Source organism: Lepidochelys olivacea (assembly GCF_965140295.1).
Source record: "Lepidochelys olivacea isolate rLepOli2 genome assembly, chromosome: 5".
NCBI classification, from domain to species: domain Eukaryota; kingdom Metazoa; phylum Chordata; order Testudines; family Cheloniidae; genus Lepidochelys; species Lepidochelys olivacea.
In genome coordinates, this window is record NC_140415.1 from 96,268,168 (window position 1) to 96,290,511 (window position 22,344).

The 22,344-nt window shown below is 39.7% G+C and overlaps 1 protein-coding gene across 1 annotated transcript in view; it reads right to left on the reverse strand.

Annotated features, from left to right (window-relative positions):
- VPS13A (vacuolar protein sorting 13 homolog A) overlaps window positions 1-22,344 on the reverse strand; it is a 262,402-nt gene that overhangs the window by 208,528 nt on the left and 31,530 nt on the right. Inside the window, exons 8-14 of the mRNA XM_084628103.1 lie at window positions 19,009-19,068; window positions 18,672-18,752; window positions 18,114-18,171; window positions 11,403-11,530; window positions 11,020-11,126; window positions 9,566-9,737; window positions 6,294-6,356 (exon numbers count right to left, since the gene is read on the reverse strand). Coding sequence (XP_084484229.1) covers window positions 6,294-6,356; window positions 9,566-9,737; window positions 11,020-11,126; window positions 11,403-11,530; window positions 18,114-18,171; window positions 18,672-18,752; window positions 19,009-19,068 — 669 coding nt within the window. The remainder of the gene's footprint in view (window positions 1-6,293; window positions 6,357-9,565; window positions 9,738-11,019; window positions 11,127-11,402; window positions 11,531-18,113; window positions 18,172-18,671; window positions 18,753-19,008; window positions 19,069-22,344) is intronic.

Sequence of the window (22,344 nt, forward strand, 5' to 3'; positions counted from 1 at the left end):
GTGCCCAGAGTAGGAAGGTGTCCTGTCTGTGAAAAAAGCCTATTCAAACATATCTGAGGGTGAGATTTACCTGTATTCAGTTTTCTTACTGTATTAGGCTTAGATTGCGTGTTTTATTTTATTTTGCTTGGTAACTCACTTTGTTCTGTCCATTATTACTTGGAACCACTTAAATGACTTTTTGCATTTAATAAAATCACTTTTTACTTATTAACCCACCCAGAGTGTGTATAAATACCCGGGGGGGGGGGCAAACAGCTATGCATCTCTCTCTATTAGTGTTATAGAGGGCCAACAATTTATGAGTTTACCATGTATAAGCTTTATACAGGGTAAAACGGATTTATTTGGGGTTTGGACCCCATTGGGAGTTGGGTATCTGAGGGCTGGAGACAGGAGCACTTCTTAAGCTGTTTTCAGTTAAGCCTGCAGCTTGTGAGGGACATGGTTCAGACTTGAATCTGTGTTTGCAGCAAGCAAGCGTGTCTGGCTCAAACCAGGCAAGGGACTGAAGTCCCAAGCTGGCAGGGAAAACAGGCTCAGAGGTAGTCTAGGCACATCAGGTGGCAGTCCCAAAGGGGGTTTCTGTGATCCAACCTGTCACAGAAGGATCTGCTCAGCTGACCTGCCAGCGTGTTTTGTCTCCCTAGAAAGTAAGCAGCTTCAAGGTGAATTGAGTGGGTTATACAGAAGTCCCAGAGATGAACTGCCTTCTGGCAGTGTAGGTTTGACCATTTCCTTCCTTGCCCATTTATGTAAAACATGGTCTCTGAGCTGTCTGTCATAATCAATAGATCCCCCCCCCATGTGGGTAAGAAAGCTTGAGCAGGGTAGACTTACTGCTCTTAACTCCCTGACATTTATGTGAGCCTCTAGGTCTTGAGACAACCAAAGACCTTCAGTCTTCAGGGACCCAAATGTGAGCCCTCTACCTAGAAATGATATCTCCATGACTAAAGTGAACGTTGGTAGCAAGGGAAGGAATAGAACTCCCATGCAAACTTTTAGAGGGTCTATCTACCGATCCAGAGACAACAGGACTACCTCTGGTACTCGAACCCCCTTGTCCAAGTAGTGACAATTCAGGGCATATACTGATGCTAGCTATATTTACAACTTCCTGAGCCACAGTCAGGCGAGTTGTGCTACACAGGTATACGCTGCCATGGGAAATAACAGCCTGCGGTACTTGCATGCTGTTGTGGTTGGTAAGTTTCATCTGAAGTACTAGATCTCAAATGGTTTTGAATCCCGTCTGTGGCAGAAAAGCCCTGGCATTTTTGGACTTGAAGACTGCTCTAATGAATTCTATTGTCTCAACAGGCCTCAGTATTGATTTTTCTCAATTCACTATCAGCCCCAAAACTCTGAATGTGGACAGAGTGGTGGATATGCTGGACAAGACCTGAGACTCTGATTAACGTATGTTCAACCAATCATCCAGATATGGGAACACAGACACCTAATTTTCTAAAACGAACTGTTACCACCAACATGCACTTTGTGAATTCCGGAGAAGCAACTAAATGCCTGCTTGGAAGAAGCAGCTGAACTGCATGAGCTCACAGATGCTGAAGAGGAGGGCGGTGGAGAGCACCTTCTATAATTCCTTCCATTTTCCCTAGGTGGATCTTGGAAACTGGTAGCAAAGTTATGGTGTTAAAAAGGTTGTTGCTGATTAAAATGCTTTCTCTTCGTTGCCAGGAGATTTGAGTGTTTCCCTGGAATCTTTAAGGTTGTGAAGCCTGTCAACAGTTTTCTTGAAGAATACAGTAGGGCCTTCAAACAGAAGGTCCCATAGATCTGTTGGGCTCTTACAGGTAGTCCAGATGACTGTAATCATGAACACCTTCTCATAACACTTATTTGGGCCACCAAATCTGCACTATCCAAAAACTACCCTGAAGGGCTGTTCCAGTGGCCAGTTTACCCTCCTCCACCATTACTGAGAACTCTTGCTTGCAATCCTCTGGTAATTTGTCCTTCAGTTCTGCAATGTTCTCCCAGAATAACAGTCATATTGCCTGAGGAGTTCCTGCTGGTTTGTGATCCTGATCCGCAGGTCCCCTAAGGAATCTTTGACCAAACAAGTCTGATCTTTTTGAGTCCTTGCTATTAGGCATGGAGGTTTGTTGTCCCGGTCTTTCCCACTCATTGGCAGCTGCCACCACAAGAGAAACCGGAAAGTAGTAAATGTAAAACTGTTCATACCCTTAGAGGGGATGAAGTATCTCTTCTCAATTTGTTTTGCTTTTGGGAGCCAGTGAAGAGGGTGTCTGCCAAAGAGTCTTGACCAGCTCCACAACTATCTCACCAACTGACAGAGCATTTAGCCACGGTAGCAGATACTATGATGTCTACCAACTTGCGAGAACTCTCATGTAGCTCTTCTGCATGGATGCCAAGCACCAAGGCCACTCTTTTCAGAAGGTCTTGGTGGGCCCTGTGGTCTTCTGGAGGAAATCTCCCACTGAATCAATAGCTTCATCTGGTGATGAAGATAAGGATGCAACCGGCATCCAAGGTAGCAGCAACTCTGTAATCTGTGGTGGGAGAAGCTACCTGAAAAGGACCTGGGACTGGTCACGGTAGCGGACACAAAGTAATGTTCGAGGCACCCAGTACCCATCTCAAAGTCAGGTATCGGGGAATGATGTTCCCAGTGCCGTTGTGTCTGATGTGCTCCCCACAGCTATTGAGATGGCTGAAGGGAGGTCCTGGCTGGAGGAGGGATGCCCCATGGAGCCCAGAGCAGCCCCGGGAGTCCCAGGGCCAAAGATACATCTGGTGGAACACTATGTAATGACGCTGAAGTTCTTGGGCGCTCTCTCCATGCGATGACTTGGCTGGGAGTCAAAGTGCTTCTTCCATAAGCAAACACATAAGCCTCACTGCTCTATCCTTTTTCAAGCAGGATTTGAAGCCATTGCAAATGTGATATTTGTCACTACTGTTGGCCTCACCCAAGCACTTCAGGCAGGCTGGATGAAGATCACCAATCAGCATAGGCTTTCAACATGTTCCACAGGACTTAAAACCTGGAAAGCGAGGCATCATTCCAGTACTGAGCCTGGTACCAAAAAAAAAGGTCCCAGAGGACACAAAAAAGAAAACCCAACACTAACTTTCTTGAGAAACTAACATTAGCTGCAACTATTTATGAGTGAGAGAGGCACTTAAGTAAACAAGTCTGAGATGCTCCAACAACTGTCACTGGTAGAAAGAAGGAACTGAGAAGGACAGAGGGAGACTAAACCCTTATACCAGCACACAGTGGCACACAGAAAAAGGGGGCACTTGAGCCACCCCAACGGGGCACGCACACACTTACAGTGGAAGTGACATGTTCATATTTAATTTAAACCAAATAGAGAATTGATTTAATTACAAAAATCAGATTTTTTATCCACCTTTGGGGGTGGAGTTGGGGGGGTTAAGAAAAGGTACAAAAATTCTATTATGTAAAATTATAACTGCTCCATCATGCACCATCAGCAAGGTTTGAATGCTAAACCTTCGGCATTGTAGAACAGACTTCCATTACTTGAGCTACAGGACTATACTAAAGCAGCTGGCAGCAGAAGACTGTTGTCCCAATGGAGTATGAGCAGCTGGCATCATGTACTGCAACCAGGGAGTGGTCGGGGAAACCACACACCTCTCTATACATCCCAATCCTGGTGGCGCGGGGGAAGGGGGCTCAGAGGAGAAGAATGGGACACTGTGGCCATGCACTGGGCCTAGTGTTGTGGCCATGCATAGGGAGCCCAGACGAGCTCCTCCCACCCCTGCTGTTCCAGTAGGTATTAGCATGTGGGACTACTGTTGCTTTGGCATTTCCCCTTCAGAAGGATCTTGCTAGTTTTTATTCTGATATACTGTCAAAATCTGCCTCAGCAATGCAAGCAACAGAAGAGAAAAGGAGATATTTAACAATTTACAAGGCAGCCAAATATGCATGGAATCTCATGGGTCAAAAGAGAAATCCACTTTTCTAGCCCAAAGGCTTTCTCCCTGCCAAATTTCAAAGACGTATTGTAAACAATTGAGGCACTAGAGAACCTCTAAAAAGGATGCAATAATCTCTTATAATGGAAAGTGTTAGGCAACCTAAACTTAAGGGTTGCTACCAGCTTCTCCCATACTACTACTTTAAGTCCTGAACATTACTGAAGCTACAAGATACGTAAGGGAGTGTGTTACAACAGGCTAAGCTGAAACAGATTTTTCAAGGGAGGCTGAGGGATAGTTTTCCTCACTGCCTCCATAAAACCAGTGAAGTGGGACGCACACACAGACTGAGCTTTTCTGACATGTTTGGCTTTCTTCTGCTGCTGCAGACCTTTTTTCCCCCAATGTGATCCTCATGTTGAAATGAAGGAGCTCAGAACAATAGCATTGGCTCTGATATGGAATCTTTTGTCCTATTTTATTTTTTTATCCAAGGTTTGACAATCTTAGAAACTGTTCCTTCCTGTTTTTTTAATTTACCAAATGGAATGCTACCACAAAAATCTGTCCTTAAGCAGGTTACAATATAAATTCTTTACCTGTATAGTGGGCATACAAATGCTCTCTTATGCTATAGTACAGAGTCAAAAAGATTAACTAAAGCAAAAATACCTATAAATTGGGCTGAAAAGCTGTTTGAATTCATAGGGTCTATTCATAGTTCACATTTATGAATGTCTACTGATAAAAAAAGCTAGTTTTAGATGTAACATCAGAAGCATAAGCATCCCTGTAGCATAAGGCTCATGAGGTCTATCTAACAACTCACTATGAGGTAGTTTTTGCCACCTTACTCACTCAGTTGTGTTTTAAGGGAGAAAAGCCAAGACTCCATGAAGTCCACTAGACACTATTCTATTTCCAATCTATTTTCTATGAAAGATGCTCAGGTACTATGTTAAGAATGAACAGTACAAAACCCTAGGAAAGATAAATCTAATAAAAGTTTACTCCTAACCAAGTAAAGATGGCAGAATCTGACCTTACGTGATTACAAATGTGTAGTTATTTTGTGCTACTTGTATTTGGGACAACATCTACCAACATTAATCAAGAATTTCAGGAACTTTGTACTGTACATGTGTCATAACCATAAGGGTAGCCTAAAATTCCTCCTTACCTGTAAAGGGTTAAGAAGCTCAAATAACCTGGTTGGCACCTGACCAAAGGAACCAATGGGGACAAAAGATATTTTCAAATCTGGGCAGGGGAAAGAGAGGGTTTGTTTTGGGTTCTTTGTTTCTGTGATTGTTCTCTCTTGGGACAGAGAGGCCAGACAGAAATCCATCTTCTCCAACCCATCCGAATCCAAGTCTCCAATATTGCAACCAGTATAGGTAAGCCAGACAAGGCAGATTAGGTTATCTTTTGTTTTATGTGAATTTTCCCTGTGTTAAGAGGGAAGTTTATTCCTGTTTTCTGTAACTTTAACGCTTTCCCCAGAGGGGGATCCTCTGTGTTTTGAATCTGAATACCCTGTAAAGTATTTTCCATCCTGATTTTAAAGAGATGATTTTTACCCTTTTTTTTTTTTTTTTTAAATAAAATCCTTCTTTTAAGAACCTGACTCATTTTTCCATTGTTCCAAGATCCAGGGGTTTAGGTCTTTGATCATTTTGTAACCAATTGGTTAGGATATTATTCTCAAGCCTCCCCAGGAAAGGGGGTGTGTAAGGCTTGGGGGGATATTTTGGGGAAGACGTCTCTTCCCGTCTCTTTGTCAAGTGGTCTCTTCCCGATTCTTTGTTAAATCGCTGGGTGGTGGCAGCGTACCAGGTTTTAACCTAAGCTGGTAGAAATAAGCTTAGGGGGCTTTCATGCGGGTCCCCACATCTGTACCCTAGAGTTCAGAGTGGGGAAGGAACCTTGACAACATGAAATAGTGGTTTCAGTTCCAGTCATTTGTCTGGAAGGAAAAGAAAGAATAAAATAATGAAGTGTGTACTGCAGCTGAGAAAAAGGTAAGTTATGCAGTTCTTTACCCATTACATATTCAGAGCAAGCCGTATGGGCTAAAAATGGAAAGAAATTTGCGCTGCTGATTTAAAGAAGATTATGGGGCCACCAAGTTCTTGTCCACTCAGGATGCTGCTTGCTGACAGACTCAGCCCAATCACGCCCATGTAACTATCAATCAAAGGCAAGAAGACAGTGAGCAACTCAGCAAACTTTACAATTAAAAGGCAGGAGTCCAAGAATTTATCTGCTTAAGAACTCCTCAATCCAAAATCCCATTTTATATATTGCTTTATTTTCACTGAGCTTAATGATAGCAATTTTACCTCAACTTCTGCCTGTTGTCTTGCTAGAGTGATGTTAAATATATCCAGGGACTTTTCAAATTCCTAGAAAGTAAGAGAAAAAAATACAATATTAACTGCTCAGGTAATAAAAATGATACATGATTCATATATTTAACAAAGTCTGTTATTGTTTTATTCAGTGACTGTACGCTCCAACTTTCTGTACTGTTTGCCCCAAACCATCTGTAGTGCAAAGTAGCATATTCTCAATTAATGAGCAATTGAAGCATTTTTCCTTATTTACAATATATTTATTTCACGAACATAGCATTTTTAGTAAGATCTATCTGCATAATTTTATCTTTACTGTTTTTAATTTACTTACCAGCACTGTCATTTGAAGATACATCCTATCTAGATTCCTATTCCAGGGCACAAGACATAGTAGTCCAACATACTGGTTATTTCTGCATGCCTTACATATTACCCTCTGAAGACATGATTAGTATAAATACTTCACTGTCATCTCCAACTGTTAGTTCCATTCCACCTTACCTTTAAATGGTCTAGACTTTTAATAACTTATATAACCTAATAAATAGTAATACCAGGGTAATCAATTATTTTTGTCAAGGTCCAAATTTCTTGGTCAAGGTAAGTCAAGAATCCAGAGAAAATAATAAAAAAATAATAAGTAAATAAAGAGATTTTGGAGTCCATTCGAAAGCATCTGGCAGTCCAGATTTGACCCAGGGTCTACCTATTGACTACCCCTACTAATACTTGAGATGATCCCTACACGAAAAATTCATCTATTAATGATGCTACCTTCTGAAAACAATCACAGTGTACATTTTTATAGTGTCTTTCAGCCAAAAGTATTACAAAACGACAAAAATGGATGTAGAGAGCTCTCAACTGGCAATTGCAGCCAAATGGTATGGACTACCATGAGCCATGAAGAAAGGTTAAAAAAACAAAACTGGAAAATCCCCATTCAAAAGGACTATGTGATTTACAGGGTTTGTAGCTCAACTGAGCTCAAGAGATATTTAAATCTGGGTGAATTTTGAAACTGGTTTGTGCAAAAATTGTATTTTGGAATGAAACCATTTGACAAGTAGAGAACTCATAGGTTGGAGAGTAGTGAAGGAGAAAAAGATGAATATAACTGTCAGGAAAAATAAGATTATTTTAAGGGGAACATGGCCTCCAACTGGTTTCTACTCTTGACACACCCTTACCGAATTAACATTACAATGCAATTGTCATTTAAAGGATATATTTTACGAACAAGAAATGCAATAAAAGAACCATTTTTATATGGGTTTTTTTAGATGAAAGCTAACCTAACACTCAAATTAAAAGCTGGATACACTTTGTAATGGACTCTGTTAAAAATTAACACACAAGTGACCTAATAAATCTAGTTATTTTAAGTAGATCTTTTTTACACTTGACATCAGGTGAGGAAAATATTGGCTGGAAGAAAGACAGCTCATGGCACTATTTCAACATCATCTTCAAAACAAGTTTCATAGCACACTCTTTCTAAAATAGAAGATAAATTTTTATCTAAGTCAATTATCTTTTTAAAACTAACAGAGTAACTAAATCACTCGTCTTTGTGCCTCAATTGTATCAGCTCATGTTCTCTCACCTCTCATTCCAAGAAGTTAACAGAATATGACTTATGGTTGCATAATGATCCATTCAGCTTCAAGGGACATAGCGACAGCACAGTTGCCTGATGTTGATCTTTACTATGCTTATGTTTGTGCATGTACTTCATGAGATAGTTACTGCACTGAGCTCAAATTAAGCTCTATGGCAACATCACAACAGAAGGCAGAACATCACTGTGGGTAAAGGAGTAGAGTACATACAGGTAGGCGACTTAACTTTTCATTTGTTTAATTGTGTGGGTTTGTGTCAGGTATGTCATAAGTATACAGTAACTTTAACTGCTTCCAAACTAAATTATTTATTAATTTCCGATATATTTTTCTAAAAGCTTATGAAGGGACAGGAGGACTATGCAAGCTAGAGATGGCAGTGCTGCTTACATAATATTGTATCACATCAATAGTTGCATATGCACCATTATGCATCTTCTCCTCTGTAAAGTAACATGACAGAAAAAAGAAGCTTCTGATAAAGGCTGTGCACACATCCAGCCCCAATCAGACATTTAAATGCATGGTTGTAAATTTTCAATTACAATGTGAATCAGCAGCTAAATATGACTAACTCCAGTTTTTGTTTTTTAAGACTACCCATTACAACAGACCTATTCACGACCCAGCTCCTCTACTAATTTTATGTAAAGACATTTAAAAAAAAAAAAAAACTGTCAACAATGAAAAGTAGCACTGCTATGGCCTAATTTCAGCCTAATTTCAAAAATATAAGAGAAACCAGACAACACTACACAGAAAATTGAAAGGACAAAGATATTGACTGGATTTCCCTACTAATTGGTCTAGCCACCACCCCTCAAAACCTAGGAATCACCAAGCATCTCCATAATTTATACTGCACCATAGACACGAATAGTGCTTTACAGATACAGAAAATGGCAAATTCTCTAAATTACCATCTAAATTACACAAATAAAACACACAGAGGCAACACACAGTTAGCAGGAGTGGCAGAGAAGAGGTAAGATATATTACTTAATTTTATTTATATATAAATATATATAGTGCAACGGGTTAAAAAAAAAGAAAAAAGATCAGTTCATGGAAAACAGGTGCATCAATGGCTACTAAGCTAACGTGGTCAGGGATGCAACCCCATGCTTGAGATGACTCTAAATTTCTGAATGCCAGAAGACAGAGGTGGATCTTCCCAAAATTGTTCTGTTCTCTATACCTCCCCTGAGCTCTGTTATTGACTACTTCTGGCGACAGGATACTGGGCTAAATGGACTACTGCTCTGACCCAGTATGGCAGTTCTTACATAAAATGCTAATAACTATACTCTTATACTTTGTTATATAGTGCATAGGTCTTTCAACACAATCCAAGCATTTCATTTTTGAAGGCAAGAACCAGAGGAAAACACCACTAATTTTCTTCACTCTAATCATTAATTTAAGGACTCAGTCTATAACCCTTACTCAATGTAATTAGTACCACTGTACTACTTACAAGGCATATTACTAGTCAATTTGAATAAGGTTGCAATATCAGGCCTTTAGTAAGTTTTACTGAATTTTACTACTGAATTTCTGACCATCTGTGTCTGACCATTTATATCTAAGATATTTCTAAGTTTTGGTGCTCAATATCAAATGGAAAATGCTAACCTCTAACAATTTTATGATCTCTTCACTTGGGTTCTTTGATGTTATCTTCATTTTATACATCTCTTTGTAGTTCTTCACTTGTTTTCTATGGTGTCGAATGTGTTCCCATGACCACATATTAAGCTTGGGTTGAACATTTACTTCCAGAATACCATTAATAATGTATTTCCACCTAATGCAAAAACAAATTAAAGTGTTTGTTATATACCAGTAAAAGTTAAAAGCACTTCTTTCCACATTCCACACTGACCCATCTCCAAATAGAACCAAGTTGCTCAAGGGCGTAACACCTTGTCAAATACCAATACTCTGGTCCATCAGAAGGGTATCACTTAAAGGTTACAGTTTTTTTCTCAGAGGTTAATAGGTTGCTTTGTCCTAATCCTTTGAAGTACAAGTGTTTTCTGCAAACCTGTGGGGAGCTTTTGAAAAAAGTGCATGCTACTTTATCTTCACCGCCACGCAAAAGATCTAAGTATTTATAGCTAACGGTAGTATTCTTCAACTAATGACCTCCACAGCCACACTGGAGTTTCATCCACAATCAGAGTATAGATACCAGACAGAATGCTATCAAATTCAGAAGTTTCTAGAAATGTGCTGCTCAAGACAACAATTGCAAGATTTGAGTAAGTATGCTGTATTTACTGTATCCTAGTCTCGCAACAATTCACTTTTTTTAAAAAAACTATAAAGTACTAAAAACCAGAGCACAGTTGCACAAACCCTTAAACTCACAGGCAGAAGAGAGTGAGTGTGGATCTACACAGGATAGTATACTCAGAATGACAGCTGCAGTACTGTAAATCCTCTTTAACCATATCCTAGCTACCTAAAAGTGAGTTCTGTCTCCTGGGGTTTACAGTTGGCCTTGACATATAGCAAGGAAAGCAGTTTGCATGAATTCATTTTGGTTTGTGGATGTGTACATGTCCATTATAACATCAGGTATCCATTCAGATCAGTTCCTCCCTTGTAAGCTAAAAATATATTGAAATGGACAAGAATCAGTGTATTGTCAGGTTTCAGAGTAGCAGCCGTGTTAGTCTGTATCTGCAAAAAGAGAAGTAGTACTTGTGGCACCTTAGAAACTAACAAATTTATTTGAGCATAAGCTTTCGTGAGCTACAGCTCACTTCATCTGATGAAGTATTGTCAGCATTATCAGTTTCATGGAAACTGCAATGGTAACAGATAAAAACTTGTAGTGTGATGCACTGTTAAAATCACGATACACTCCAAGATGCCACAAGCTAACTTGGTGGGGGAAAGGATAGAGAGAGTGTAGGGGGAGAAGTAGATCTACAAAATGTATAAAGTAAAACTCAGATAAGCAAAAATTTCTGTGGGGAATTTATGAAACACACTCATTTAAAGAGGAAAACTATCATCAGAAAATTATTTCAAGTAAACAATTTATAAAAATTTATTTAAAAGCTTTTAAGAGATTTTACCACTTCTTGGCATTGTTGTGCAAAGGAACATCGGGTCTGTACTTCCGGTATGGCAGATTCCGGGTCATCATATCAATAGACTCAAGGAGCTCCATAACACTGAAGTACTATACAAAATATACCAAGTCAAAATGTTATAATTTGCAAAAAGACAGAAACACAATATAAACCAAAATGTCTCCAAAGCAGAATTGTTTAAGGTCAAGTACACTATAGGGTTCAAAGAGGTCTAATTTGGTAGGTTCCTTTTAATAGAACATTTCCTTTCAGTAACTTTTTATGCTATTTATTATTTCTGAAAAACTCAGAAGAAGTTCCAGACTAATAAATCCACTGATATTTTTATTGAATCAAACAACTGAATCTCACAAAAGAAATGTTACCTGTGGTTTATTGAACTCAATGGCTATATCCTGTAAATTTACATCTAAGTTCATTTTTGGTGAAGAAAAGTCAAAATCAGATCGAGGATTCATACGGAGTTTGGCTTTAGCGGAAATTGGACGGAATACTAGAAAATAAAATTTTAGAAAAAAACGTGAATTAAAAGAAACTGAAATGTGAAAACAAGTAAGTTATTTAATACAGTCTAATATTCACGCAAGATAGACTCCACTGAAAGTTACATCATGCCACTCACTTGAAACACCACATTTCAGAACATAAGGATTGTATTACGGCAACTTAAATATATTGTATTCAATTTGAACTGAGCCAAACCCCAAACCAGTGGACATTTGAAAGGGAATTTATTTACAAAATTCTCCTCAACAGAATCACAAGTCAGGAATTTCAAGAAGTAATCTCAATTTGCAGGAAAACTTAAATTTTATTTGCCTCTTATGATGCCGAGTTCTCTATTGCATTAGGAAAATCATTCAACCATAATATTTATTTCACTACACCAATTATTACCATATGACAAGTACTATTCTCTCGAATTTTTACTCGTGATCTCAATTTGCACCAATATATTATAGACACAAAGCTATTCATTGCTTTGAGTATGGTGTATCTGCACGGACATTAATTTCACTAAATCTTCAGTTCAGCAAATTGAAAGTGTCAGCAAATTATGAAGAAAATGAAATACTGACAACTGATGAAAATAAACTTTGGTAAACTCTTTCATATTCTGTCAGCTGTACTTAAAGGGATGAACACACATGATAGACTTAGATTTGAAGCTTAAGGTGTGAGTACAAGTAAACATCTACATCATATTGACACAGGATCCAGGGAAGTACTAAGGAGGAGCAGTAGAAAACTAATAGCTGTCTAAATATTCAGGGCAGGTTTCTATTCATTACGTGGCTCCCGATTCTGCAAGCTGCATCTGCATAGATGGAATGAGGCACCTTTGTGGATACAATTGCATACTTGGGACCTTAATGAAGGTTCCAGGATAACAGCATTAAAAATGTGAATGCCAACATCCAACTATTGTACACAGAATCCAATTAATTTATTAATCTTGTCATTTGACAGTGACCTGCAAATCTCTTCACAAAATTCCTTCATAACATGTTGCCTACTCCTCATTTAAATTGGCAGTTGGGGGCATCCAAACACATTTTACAGTAAGATTTGTAGGTTACTTTTTAAAAGCCATGTTTGGGGTAAGACTTTTTATCCATTCCTGTATGTAGTCTTAGATGTTGATTACTTGCAGCTAAAACTGAGATATAATACATACCTGTATGTATACTAAAGATAATTTCCTCCCCTTCAATGGAATTTTTCTAAGACTGCTTATATTACACAGAGTCCAAAGCCAAAAAAGCTATCATGTACAGCCATTTCTGCTACATTTGATTCTGGAGAAGATGTCTTCTGTACATCTTCACTCTCTAGATCTAATCAAGGAAGAGGCATCTGAGCAATGGATTTGCCCTAGTCCCATTATAGGAGGTGGGGTAAAAGGATCAGAACTGATACACAGATCCAATATCACCCTTTGCTGCTTCTCTGTGTCTTGACAACTGAGCCCTTAAACGGTATCAAGTATCAGGGGGTAGCCTTGTTTTTGTGGATACAGACTAACACGAAGTCCGGTGGCACCTTAAAGACTAACCATGGTTTCTATACAAGAACCAGGTCTCTGGGAACTGGTGTTACAGCTGGATCCGTCGTCACAACCAGGTGCTTCTTAGCTCTACTGCCAGGTAATGATCCTCTACTTTGTTCTGATGCAACAGGAGCCAAGGAAGTTCTTGTTTGTGGAATGGCTCAGATTTCTGATCCATAAGTTTTGGGTCTTTTCCAATAAACTTATGACATTTAGTCTTGTCCACAAATTCATTTGTCACCAAAGCTGGTCTATGCCCTTTCTCATAGCCAACCATACTGTCCAATTGCAAGGTTAAGCTGCAAGTGCCTCCCAAAGGAGTAAGGCTTGTAACCTGTTCTGTCTCTCCATTTGTACTCTCAGGATAAAGGTGCTACAGATGAAACAGCTGCAGGGTGAATGTCCTTCTCTGAGGGAGGTAAGAGAGCATGTTTGTGCATCCAACACTGGAAAAAGCAAAGAGCAAAAGGCGCAGCATTTGAAGCCTAGTTATCTGATCTTCAGATCCACCATGAGATCTTAGTCCAGAGCCGAAGCTTATCAATGCTACACAATTTATAATAAAAACTAATTTACTAAGCTATTAAAACCCTATACTAAGTAACTGCATAACAGTAACTATTTAAAAAACAATAGGAAGTTATCTAAAAAACAGAATTTTGAAACTAGCTTGGCACTATCTAAAAGGCACTATCTGGACCCAAGGTCCAGAGTGATGCCTAATCCATCACAGTTGGCAAGTGGAAGGAACTGAGATGGCTGGAGTTTTACAGATGGCTCCCTTTTACAGCCAACAGGAAGGGGCACGTGAGCATTCCAACAGGCACCGCTAGTCAGGTTCCAACATCTGAGTTGCACACAGCTGGTGCAGCTCATGAGTGGGAATATGCAGAAGCCACTCAAAAAAGAGAATTTAGAGTATTCAGAGAAACAACCATCTCCTTTGTTATTCTAAATGCCTACAGTAAGCAGAGATTGTATACATCATACAGTTTCAAGCAGTTTTCTGAGGATATCTATGACATAAGCATAAGGCACCAGGACTCAACACAAGTAACTTTGATTGATAAATAACAACAGAAAATTATTCCATTTTTGTACAGTGTATTATTTCCTTTTGGAAGGTAGTTATACATTCAAAATGATATACTTTCATGGCAGTATCAAATAATCTATAACAACATATGCTAAACATCCCTGTACAGTTAAAATATAGTTGTTACGGTCATGCCGTTGTGATTGCCAAGAAGCACCAAAAAAATTTAAACCATAGCAAAATGTTAAATGAATGGAGTATAAGTTTCAAAACCCCGTGAGAACACTTTCAAGAAAGAAACCTAAGCAGAGAGCTGAAAGATTTGCCATTCTTTAAGACAGACTGCATGGCTGCTCTGGAATATCTACAACCAAAACAAAAAGTAAACTTGTATTTTCGAAGGATTATTGCCATGACAGACCATAACAGCACTAAATGCTTCGCAATGTAGCATTTACAGTCAGGGCTAGCTTTAAGATTTTGGAGAAGACAAGCAAGATGATTATTAGGATTACTTTCAACACCAATACCAGCCTCATCTGCTGTAGAATTGCTGCCCACCTGTTTGAGTAGTTTTCAACATCTGAAGATTTTTTAAAATGATAATTCTTCAAAAGCATCTGTTGGAGGGTTGTATATGCACATACTGGTGAATTTTAGGTTATTTTCTTTACCTTCTCTCCAAGTCTACAGAATCCAGAGTGAAGAATGATATTAACACTCAAAATGGCCACCCCCATACCCTCATAGACTTCAAGGTCAGAAGGGACCATCATGATCATCTAGTCTGACCTCCTGCATATTGCAGGCCACAGAACCTCACCCTCCCACTCCTATAATAGACCCGTAACCTCTGGCAGAGTTACTGAAGTCCTCAAATCCTGGTTTAAAGACTTCAAGTTACAGAGAATTCATCATTTACACTAGTTTAAACCTGCAAGTGACCCACGCCCCAGGCTGCAGGAGGAGGTGAAAAATGCCCATGGTCTCTGCCAAACTGACCCGAGGGGAAATTCCTTCCTGACCCCAAATGTGATGATCAGTTAGATCCTGAGCATGTGGGCAAGACCCACCAGGCAGAAACCTGGAAAAGAATTCTCTGTCTTACTCAGAGCCCTCCCCATCTAGTGTCCTGTCTCCAGCCATTGGGGATTTTTGCTACAGACAGTTTTGTCATCCCATCCCCTCCGTAAACTTATCAAGCTCAGTCTTGAAGCCAGTTAAGCTTTTGCCCCCACTGCTCCCCTTGGGAGGCTGCTCCAGAACTTCACTCCTCTTACGGTTAGAAACCTTCACCTAATTTCAAACCTAAAGTTGTTGTCGTCTCTCTCCCTGGTATTTATTCCTTTATACAGAGTATAATTATCATTTATACAGAGTAATCATATCTCCCCTCAGCCTTCTATTGGTTAGGCTAAACTCTGAGTCTCTCATAAGATAGGTTTTCCATTCCTCAGATCATTCTAGTAGCCTCTCTCTGCACCTGTTCCAGTTTGAATTAATCCTTCTTAAACATGGGAAACCAGCATTGCACACAGTATTCCAGATGTCTCACCAGTGCCTTGTATAATGGTACTAACACTTCACTGTCTCTACTGGAAATACCTCACTCGATGTATCCTAGGACTGTATTAGCCTTTTGCACAGGCTCATAGTCATGCTGTGATCAACCTATATACCCAGGTATCTCTCTTTCTCTGTCACTTCCAACTGGTGAGTCCCCAGCTTATAGCAAAAATTCTTGTTGTTAGTCCCTAAATGCATGACATTGCATTTTGCACTATTAATTTTCATCCCTTTTCTATTACTCCAGTTTACAACGTCATCCAGATTCTTGTCTGTTATTCCAGTCCTCCTCTGTATTGGCAATACCTCCCAACTTTGTGTCACCCACAAATTTTATTAGCGTACACCGACTTTTTGTGCCAAGATCAACAATAAAAATGTTAAATAAGATCAGCCCCAATACCAATCCGAGGAACTCCACTAGTAACCTCCCACCAGCTTGACCTTTCACCTTTCAGTATGACCCATTGTAGTCTCCCCTTTAACCAGTTCCTTATCCACCTTTTACTTCTCAAATTAATCCTCATTTCCAATTTAACTAATAATCTCCCACGTGGAACTGTACCAAATGAACTTACTTACTGAACTCACCTGACATTTCTTTCAAACTTAAAAATATACAGGACATCAGCCATAGAAATACAATAAGATAAAGGAGAATATGTAACATTAACTAACCTAAAAGTTTATGAGTATCTGTCTCCTCTTGTTCCCTCATTTTCTCTACCTTGTTTTCCAACTCTATCATTTTCTTCCTCCTCCCTTCCATCTGACCATTTTCCTTATTCTTCTTTCCCTTTTAGCTCATCAATCTTCTCTCCTCTTCCTTTCTGAAATCCTTCCATTTCTCTCCTCTAAATAAATTATTTTTGACTCACCTCTGTTGTTCTCTTCCACATACTGTATTGTTCCTTTTCTATTTGCTCCTCTTTACACTTGATTTCTGCCCTCTTTGATCCTTCTATATTTCACAACTTCTTCTCCTTCCCCTATCCACATTGTCAAGGTCTCTCATGATGACTCCTTTCTACTCTTACATGGGTTCATCCTTCCTCTCTCTCATAGGGTCTCTCCTGTCTTCCTCCATTTGTGAGGGGTTATTGTAAAGTATCCCAGTTATTTGCTATCTGCAAGGGATACATCCAGAAGCCCAGTGTCCAGTACTGCGGTACTTCTAAGTTCCACAAAGAAAGACATGGAACTTGGCTGTAGTAGTCCCCACAACATCATGACCGTCCATCCCTACCTGGCTTTACTACTTCTGAAGGTGTGGGGGATTAAGGGGGTCAAGTTCCTTGATCCTTTGGCTTCTCTGATGTGCAGCAAGGGAGCTCAGAGCTCCACCACTACTGCTAGGGATTGCCCTGATAATTCCACAGAGAGGCGAACAGTCTGAAAAAAGTTCACAACAGGCCTTAAAGCTGTTGGAAACTACCTGAGTAGTCCCTCTTCCAGCCTCAGAACCCAGGGGAACCCATAGTTGCAGGCCTCACAGACCAGTCCTGGGTGACTGTAAAAGAACAAGGTGTAGGAACAACTGAATAAGCTACAAACTGGAACTTTTGTGGAGAGTGGGGGAGACACAATGAAGCTTTTCACCTTGATGACCCTGTAACCAGTTAACATTATAACTGCAATTGTTTTGAATACTAAAAATAGCCAAAAGTATTGTTGACATTTAGAAGTTACAAAAATTGACAATTCACATTTGCAGGCTCCAAAGGCAGACCTTGCCTTTGGTTGTATTCTTCCTTCCGCAAATTTACCATGAGCATACCTCTCAGTAAGACAATGTACGAAAAAGCAAATTTTGTGCAACAGACTAACTGTGGGATTCACTCCTTTACAATTAGTGATGCTCCTCAAAATGAAGTACAAAAGAAAAATATGAACATGAGATCACAGTACAACTAATAGAACAATGCATTTTTACTGACTGACACTTATGGGTGGCTGCTACTGTACCTTTTTTCAAAAAAAATAAAACACCCTCAATACAATTTAGTTAACACTAAAACTATTAGTCCAGCATCATACAGAGCTGTATTTTCTTCATTTAAGTGTTTATTATTACTGTTAAAGCTTTTGTTATTTTAAAATTCAGTTCATCTGTTATATGAACAACAAGGAATGGTAACATTAAATGTATGGTTTATAATTGCTATCTATTTTAGTTCTTAAGCAAAAACATTTCTATAGAATAAATTTACATGCTGTAATGCCTATGGCAAATGTAAAGACACAAATATAACATAGTCCTCTATTGCAGAAAGAAATTAATCAGTGTTTTGGAAGAGAGGTGTGATATGTTCTTTAAGTTCTTAAATAAAAGTAAAACTTTCATTTAAAAATAAAGTACTTTTAAAATAAAAGTGAAATAGTCTGTTAAGTATTGAAAGTACAGAAAGTGAAAGAAACACTTACCAAAATCATAACCTTCTGGAATCATGTTGTGGCAGGCAACTCCATGCTTTAAATTATTCTATTTAAAAAAAAAATAAAGTTTGAGAGCTTCATTTTCACGTCAAGACAAACACTTTTATATAACAAAGGATAAAATATTTTTTTAAATGTGTTAAGAAGAAATAGTATCTCTGAAACCAGAATATATTTTAAAACAAGTCTGTCTGCCCTCAATTTAAATCTATAAAATCCTTCCATTAAGGACATAAGATTTTAACAACCATGTAATGAGTGAACAACCATCACCACTCCATCATACAGAATGCACTGGTAATTTTGAGTGACTTGGGATAGACAGAAGAATAAGTTATACCACAACATATTTGTGGTATGCTAATCTAACATTCAGTATTCTTCCAATAGAATAGTTACTAACATACAACCCAACCCTGCAAATAGCAAAACTGCCTGTGATTTTAATCAGAGCAGAACTGTATCTCTAATGAATAGGAACTATATTGAACATTTCACATCATGAAACATGGAAGTACAGGATACACTATGTCACCTTTGACTTACCAAAGATTCATCGTAACCTCCATGGTAGAACATCACTGACTTCACATTCCAGTAAGCAAAAAAGTTATCGAGACGTACAAGCTGAAAATAAAACCGAATGCTTATGAAGTCAAATACACTGTGATCTCTTTCAGTACTTTCCATTATTTTTAGTTTTTTCATGGATATTAAAATGGCCAAATGCTCCACAAACAGACACACACACTCTCTCTCTCCAGTTTTGATTACACAGAAATAGATGATCTCTTTTACCTAGCAAAAACATAAACCCACAGGAGCTGGCTCCTACTCCAGTAATGTTTTGTTATAATGATAGCATTCACTGCCTATATTTTACCTTATAGAACAACTTGGAAGCTTCATCATGTAAACATGGATTCCAATTTTGATCTGAGGTCTGAAAAGGAAAAAAGGTCTAGACTTAGTACAATCAAATCAGAGTCAAACAGACCACACAACAAAAGAAAATACACTATGGGCCTAACTCAACACCCACTGAAGTTAATGGGCATGGGCAGTCTTTCTGATCTGTTTGTACACCACCTAGTATTATGGGACACCTGCCTATCACTGGGATTCTTCAGTACTACGAAAGCTACTACTACAACTACTACAGGAGTCTTTCCAGTGATTTAATTAGACCAAGCTTTCAATTTCTTAACTGAAACTATCAGACTACATCTTCTGTAGGTCTATACACCTGCAATGACTGTCAAGCTCCACTCATGAACCAGAAATTAGCAAGGTGAAGTTTTCTGCAGGGTGACCTCAATTTTTTTTCCTGATATTCTTTAGGCAGCTTCTGTGGAAAAAGTACTCAAGGGCTCCTGTTTGTGGTTTTAGTGGTAGTTGCATGCAGTAGCTTGAACCAGTAAAAAGTTCATAGTTTGTTGATAATTCCCCATTTTTATATACAATATGATGCTAGCTCCAGGAGAGGAGTGCTGTGGGGAACAGCTTTTACTCAGTACACAAATACCATTTTTGTCAGCAGATAAAGTGCAATTTTCTAAAGTTTTTCTACCAAGTATCCTTAAAAAGTATGTATCTAGAAACAAAAGACGTATGTTAGCATACTGATTTCACTAAGCATTGCCCTGCATGAAATTAAATTCTATTTACATAGAAACTTCACATTTATGATCTACAGAAGCTGCTTAATCAGAACAGCTCTACAGACAGCCTACCATCCCTATTAAGTAGCCTCCCAGAACAAAGACAGCACCTGCCATGAGAGAAGCAACAATACCTTCTCTCCACCCCACTGGAGTGTGTTGGTTTCTTAAGTACTTAAAGTTTCAGTATTTGTTATAGTTCTGTTTCAACACTAAGTAGATAAAAGCACACAAAGGAACTATTAGTACATGTCAACAGGGTCCATCCACGTGCACAGTTAGTGCACAGCAGACTAACGTGGGGTAGATTTACACCGCACCTTGATGAGAACTAAATGTTCATGTAGACAAGCCCCAAGTGTAATTGCAGCCTCAACTGTCTGTCCCTCCTCATTTGAAGAGAGAAGTTGCAGCAGCAAGTCATGCACTGGGCTATGATGTGAGTCTTTCCCAGGCACATCAGGAACCTATCATGGGCATCTGTCTTGGGAAATACAACTGAACAAGACGTGCATCTTTTGAACCTTCTGTGCAATTCAGGTACAATGTAGCTCCAGGAGGAAACCCAACACAGATAACTCTAAACTATGTAACTAACTATAACAAGAAACTGGATGAAAATATGCAATAACTAATTTGCAGACACACTAGGTACTTCCTTTACCTCTCTGCGGTGGCAAAAAAACTGAGGCGATCAAGAGACATGCTCTCTTACAATGACAGAGCCAAATGATGTCATCTTAAGTGTGATGGCAATCCTGCATTCCCCAACACACACATCTTTTCTATGCAGGTTCATAGCTTAATACCAGAGATGCCAAATACCGTAAGTGGGAAATCAAAGAGGCACTCAAAAGAGAGGTTATTTCCTTTATAGTAACTGGAGTTCTTTGAGATGCTTTTGCCCACCCAGATCCCAGGTAAGTGTGCATCCCATGTGCACAAGCTCACAATCTTTGAGCCAGCAATGTCTGTTGGGGCTGTGCACATGTCCTATATGCCTTCAGGCCCCTGAACAGGTAGATCAGCCACAAACTACTGCTCAGTTCCTTCACCAATACAGAACATCCAGGTAAAGGACTCTTTATCAGTGGGGAAGGACGACGGGTCCTGGGATACCTGTGAAGAAAAGACCCTACAAGAATTCCAGTTACTGTAAGGTAATTAAACTCTCTTTCTCAAGCATTTGTCCTTAGAGATCCCATGACAGGTGCTTAGCTAGCACTTACCTCTTAAGGAGGTGTGTTTGTGTGACAGTCCTACCTAAATAATGACCTGCTGAAATGAACACCTGGATTTGGAAGCAGTCACAATGGAGTAGCAACTGGTAAATTTAGGAACAGAACTTCAAGTAGCTACCCTACACAATCTCAGAAATAGGGGCTCCACTACAACAAGCTGCCAATGTCACCTGAGCCCTAGTAGAATGTGCCCTAACTCCTGAAGAAAAGAGTAGTTTATTCAATGCATAGGATATCTTAATGCACTCTGAAACCCACTTCAAGGGCCTCCAAGAGGCAGCAGCCCGATCCTTAAATTTGCCACCTACAGCCACAAAAAGCCTGACTGATCCAGGAAATTGCTTCATTCTAGAGCAGAGGTGGGCAAACTACGGCCCAAGGGTAACATCCGGCCCACGGGACCGTCCTGCCCGGCCCCTGAGCTCCCGGCCAGGGAGACTAGCCAGCCCCTGGCCTTTCCCCCACTGTCTCCCCTCCCCAGCAGCCACACCGCCGTGCAGGCAGAGCTCTGGCCCGCCGCTCCTGTCAGGCAGCGCAGCAGTGTGGCTTGCTCCAGCATGGTTAGGGGGCAGGGGGTTGGATAAGGGGCAAGGGGTTCTGAGGGGCAGTCAGGGGACCGGGTGCGGTTGGATGGGGCAGAGGTTCTGGGGGGTGGGGTAGGCAGTCAGGGAACAGGGGGAATTGGATAGGGGGTGGGGTCCCAGGGGGGCGGTTGGGGGAGGGGGGTTGGATGGGTCAGGGGTTCAAGGGGGGCAGGAAGTGTTAGGATAGGGGGCAGGGGGCCAGGCTGTTTGCGGAGGCACAGGCTTCCCTACCCGGCCCTCCATACAGTTGCGCAACCTTGATGTGGCCCTTGGGCCAAAAAGTTTGCCCACCCCTGTTCTAGAGAGAGAAAAGGATATAGCCCTGCTTAAATAGAGAGTGTATGAAGTTTGATCTCCCCAGAGAGAAACGATGCTAAGGGAAAGATACCAGCAAATGAATACATTGATTTATATGAAAAACAAACATTCTGGGTAAAAATTTTGGGTATGATTTGAGAGTAACCCCATCTTTACTATGTAAGGAAGACCCATTATCAAAGCCTGTATTTCATTCACAAAATTATAGCTATTAAAAAGGCATTTACATGGGAAAATGGAATAATGGACACAGTAACATACGACTCAAGGGGAGGATCCAATAATAATAATAGAAGTGGCACATTCAAATCCCATGTAGGAAAAGAATCCTTAATTGAACGAAATATGACTTAGTCCTTTTAGCAATCTTGATACAGAAACACAGGGGGAGCAAATAACCCCCAGATGAAAGATG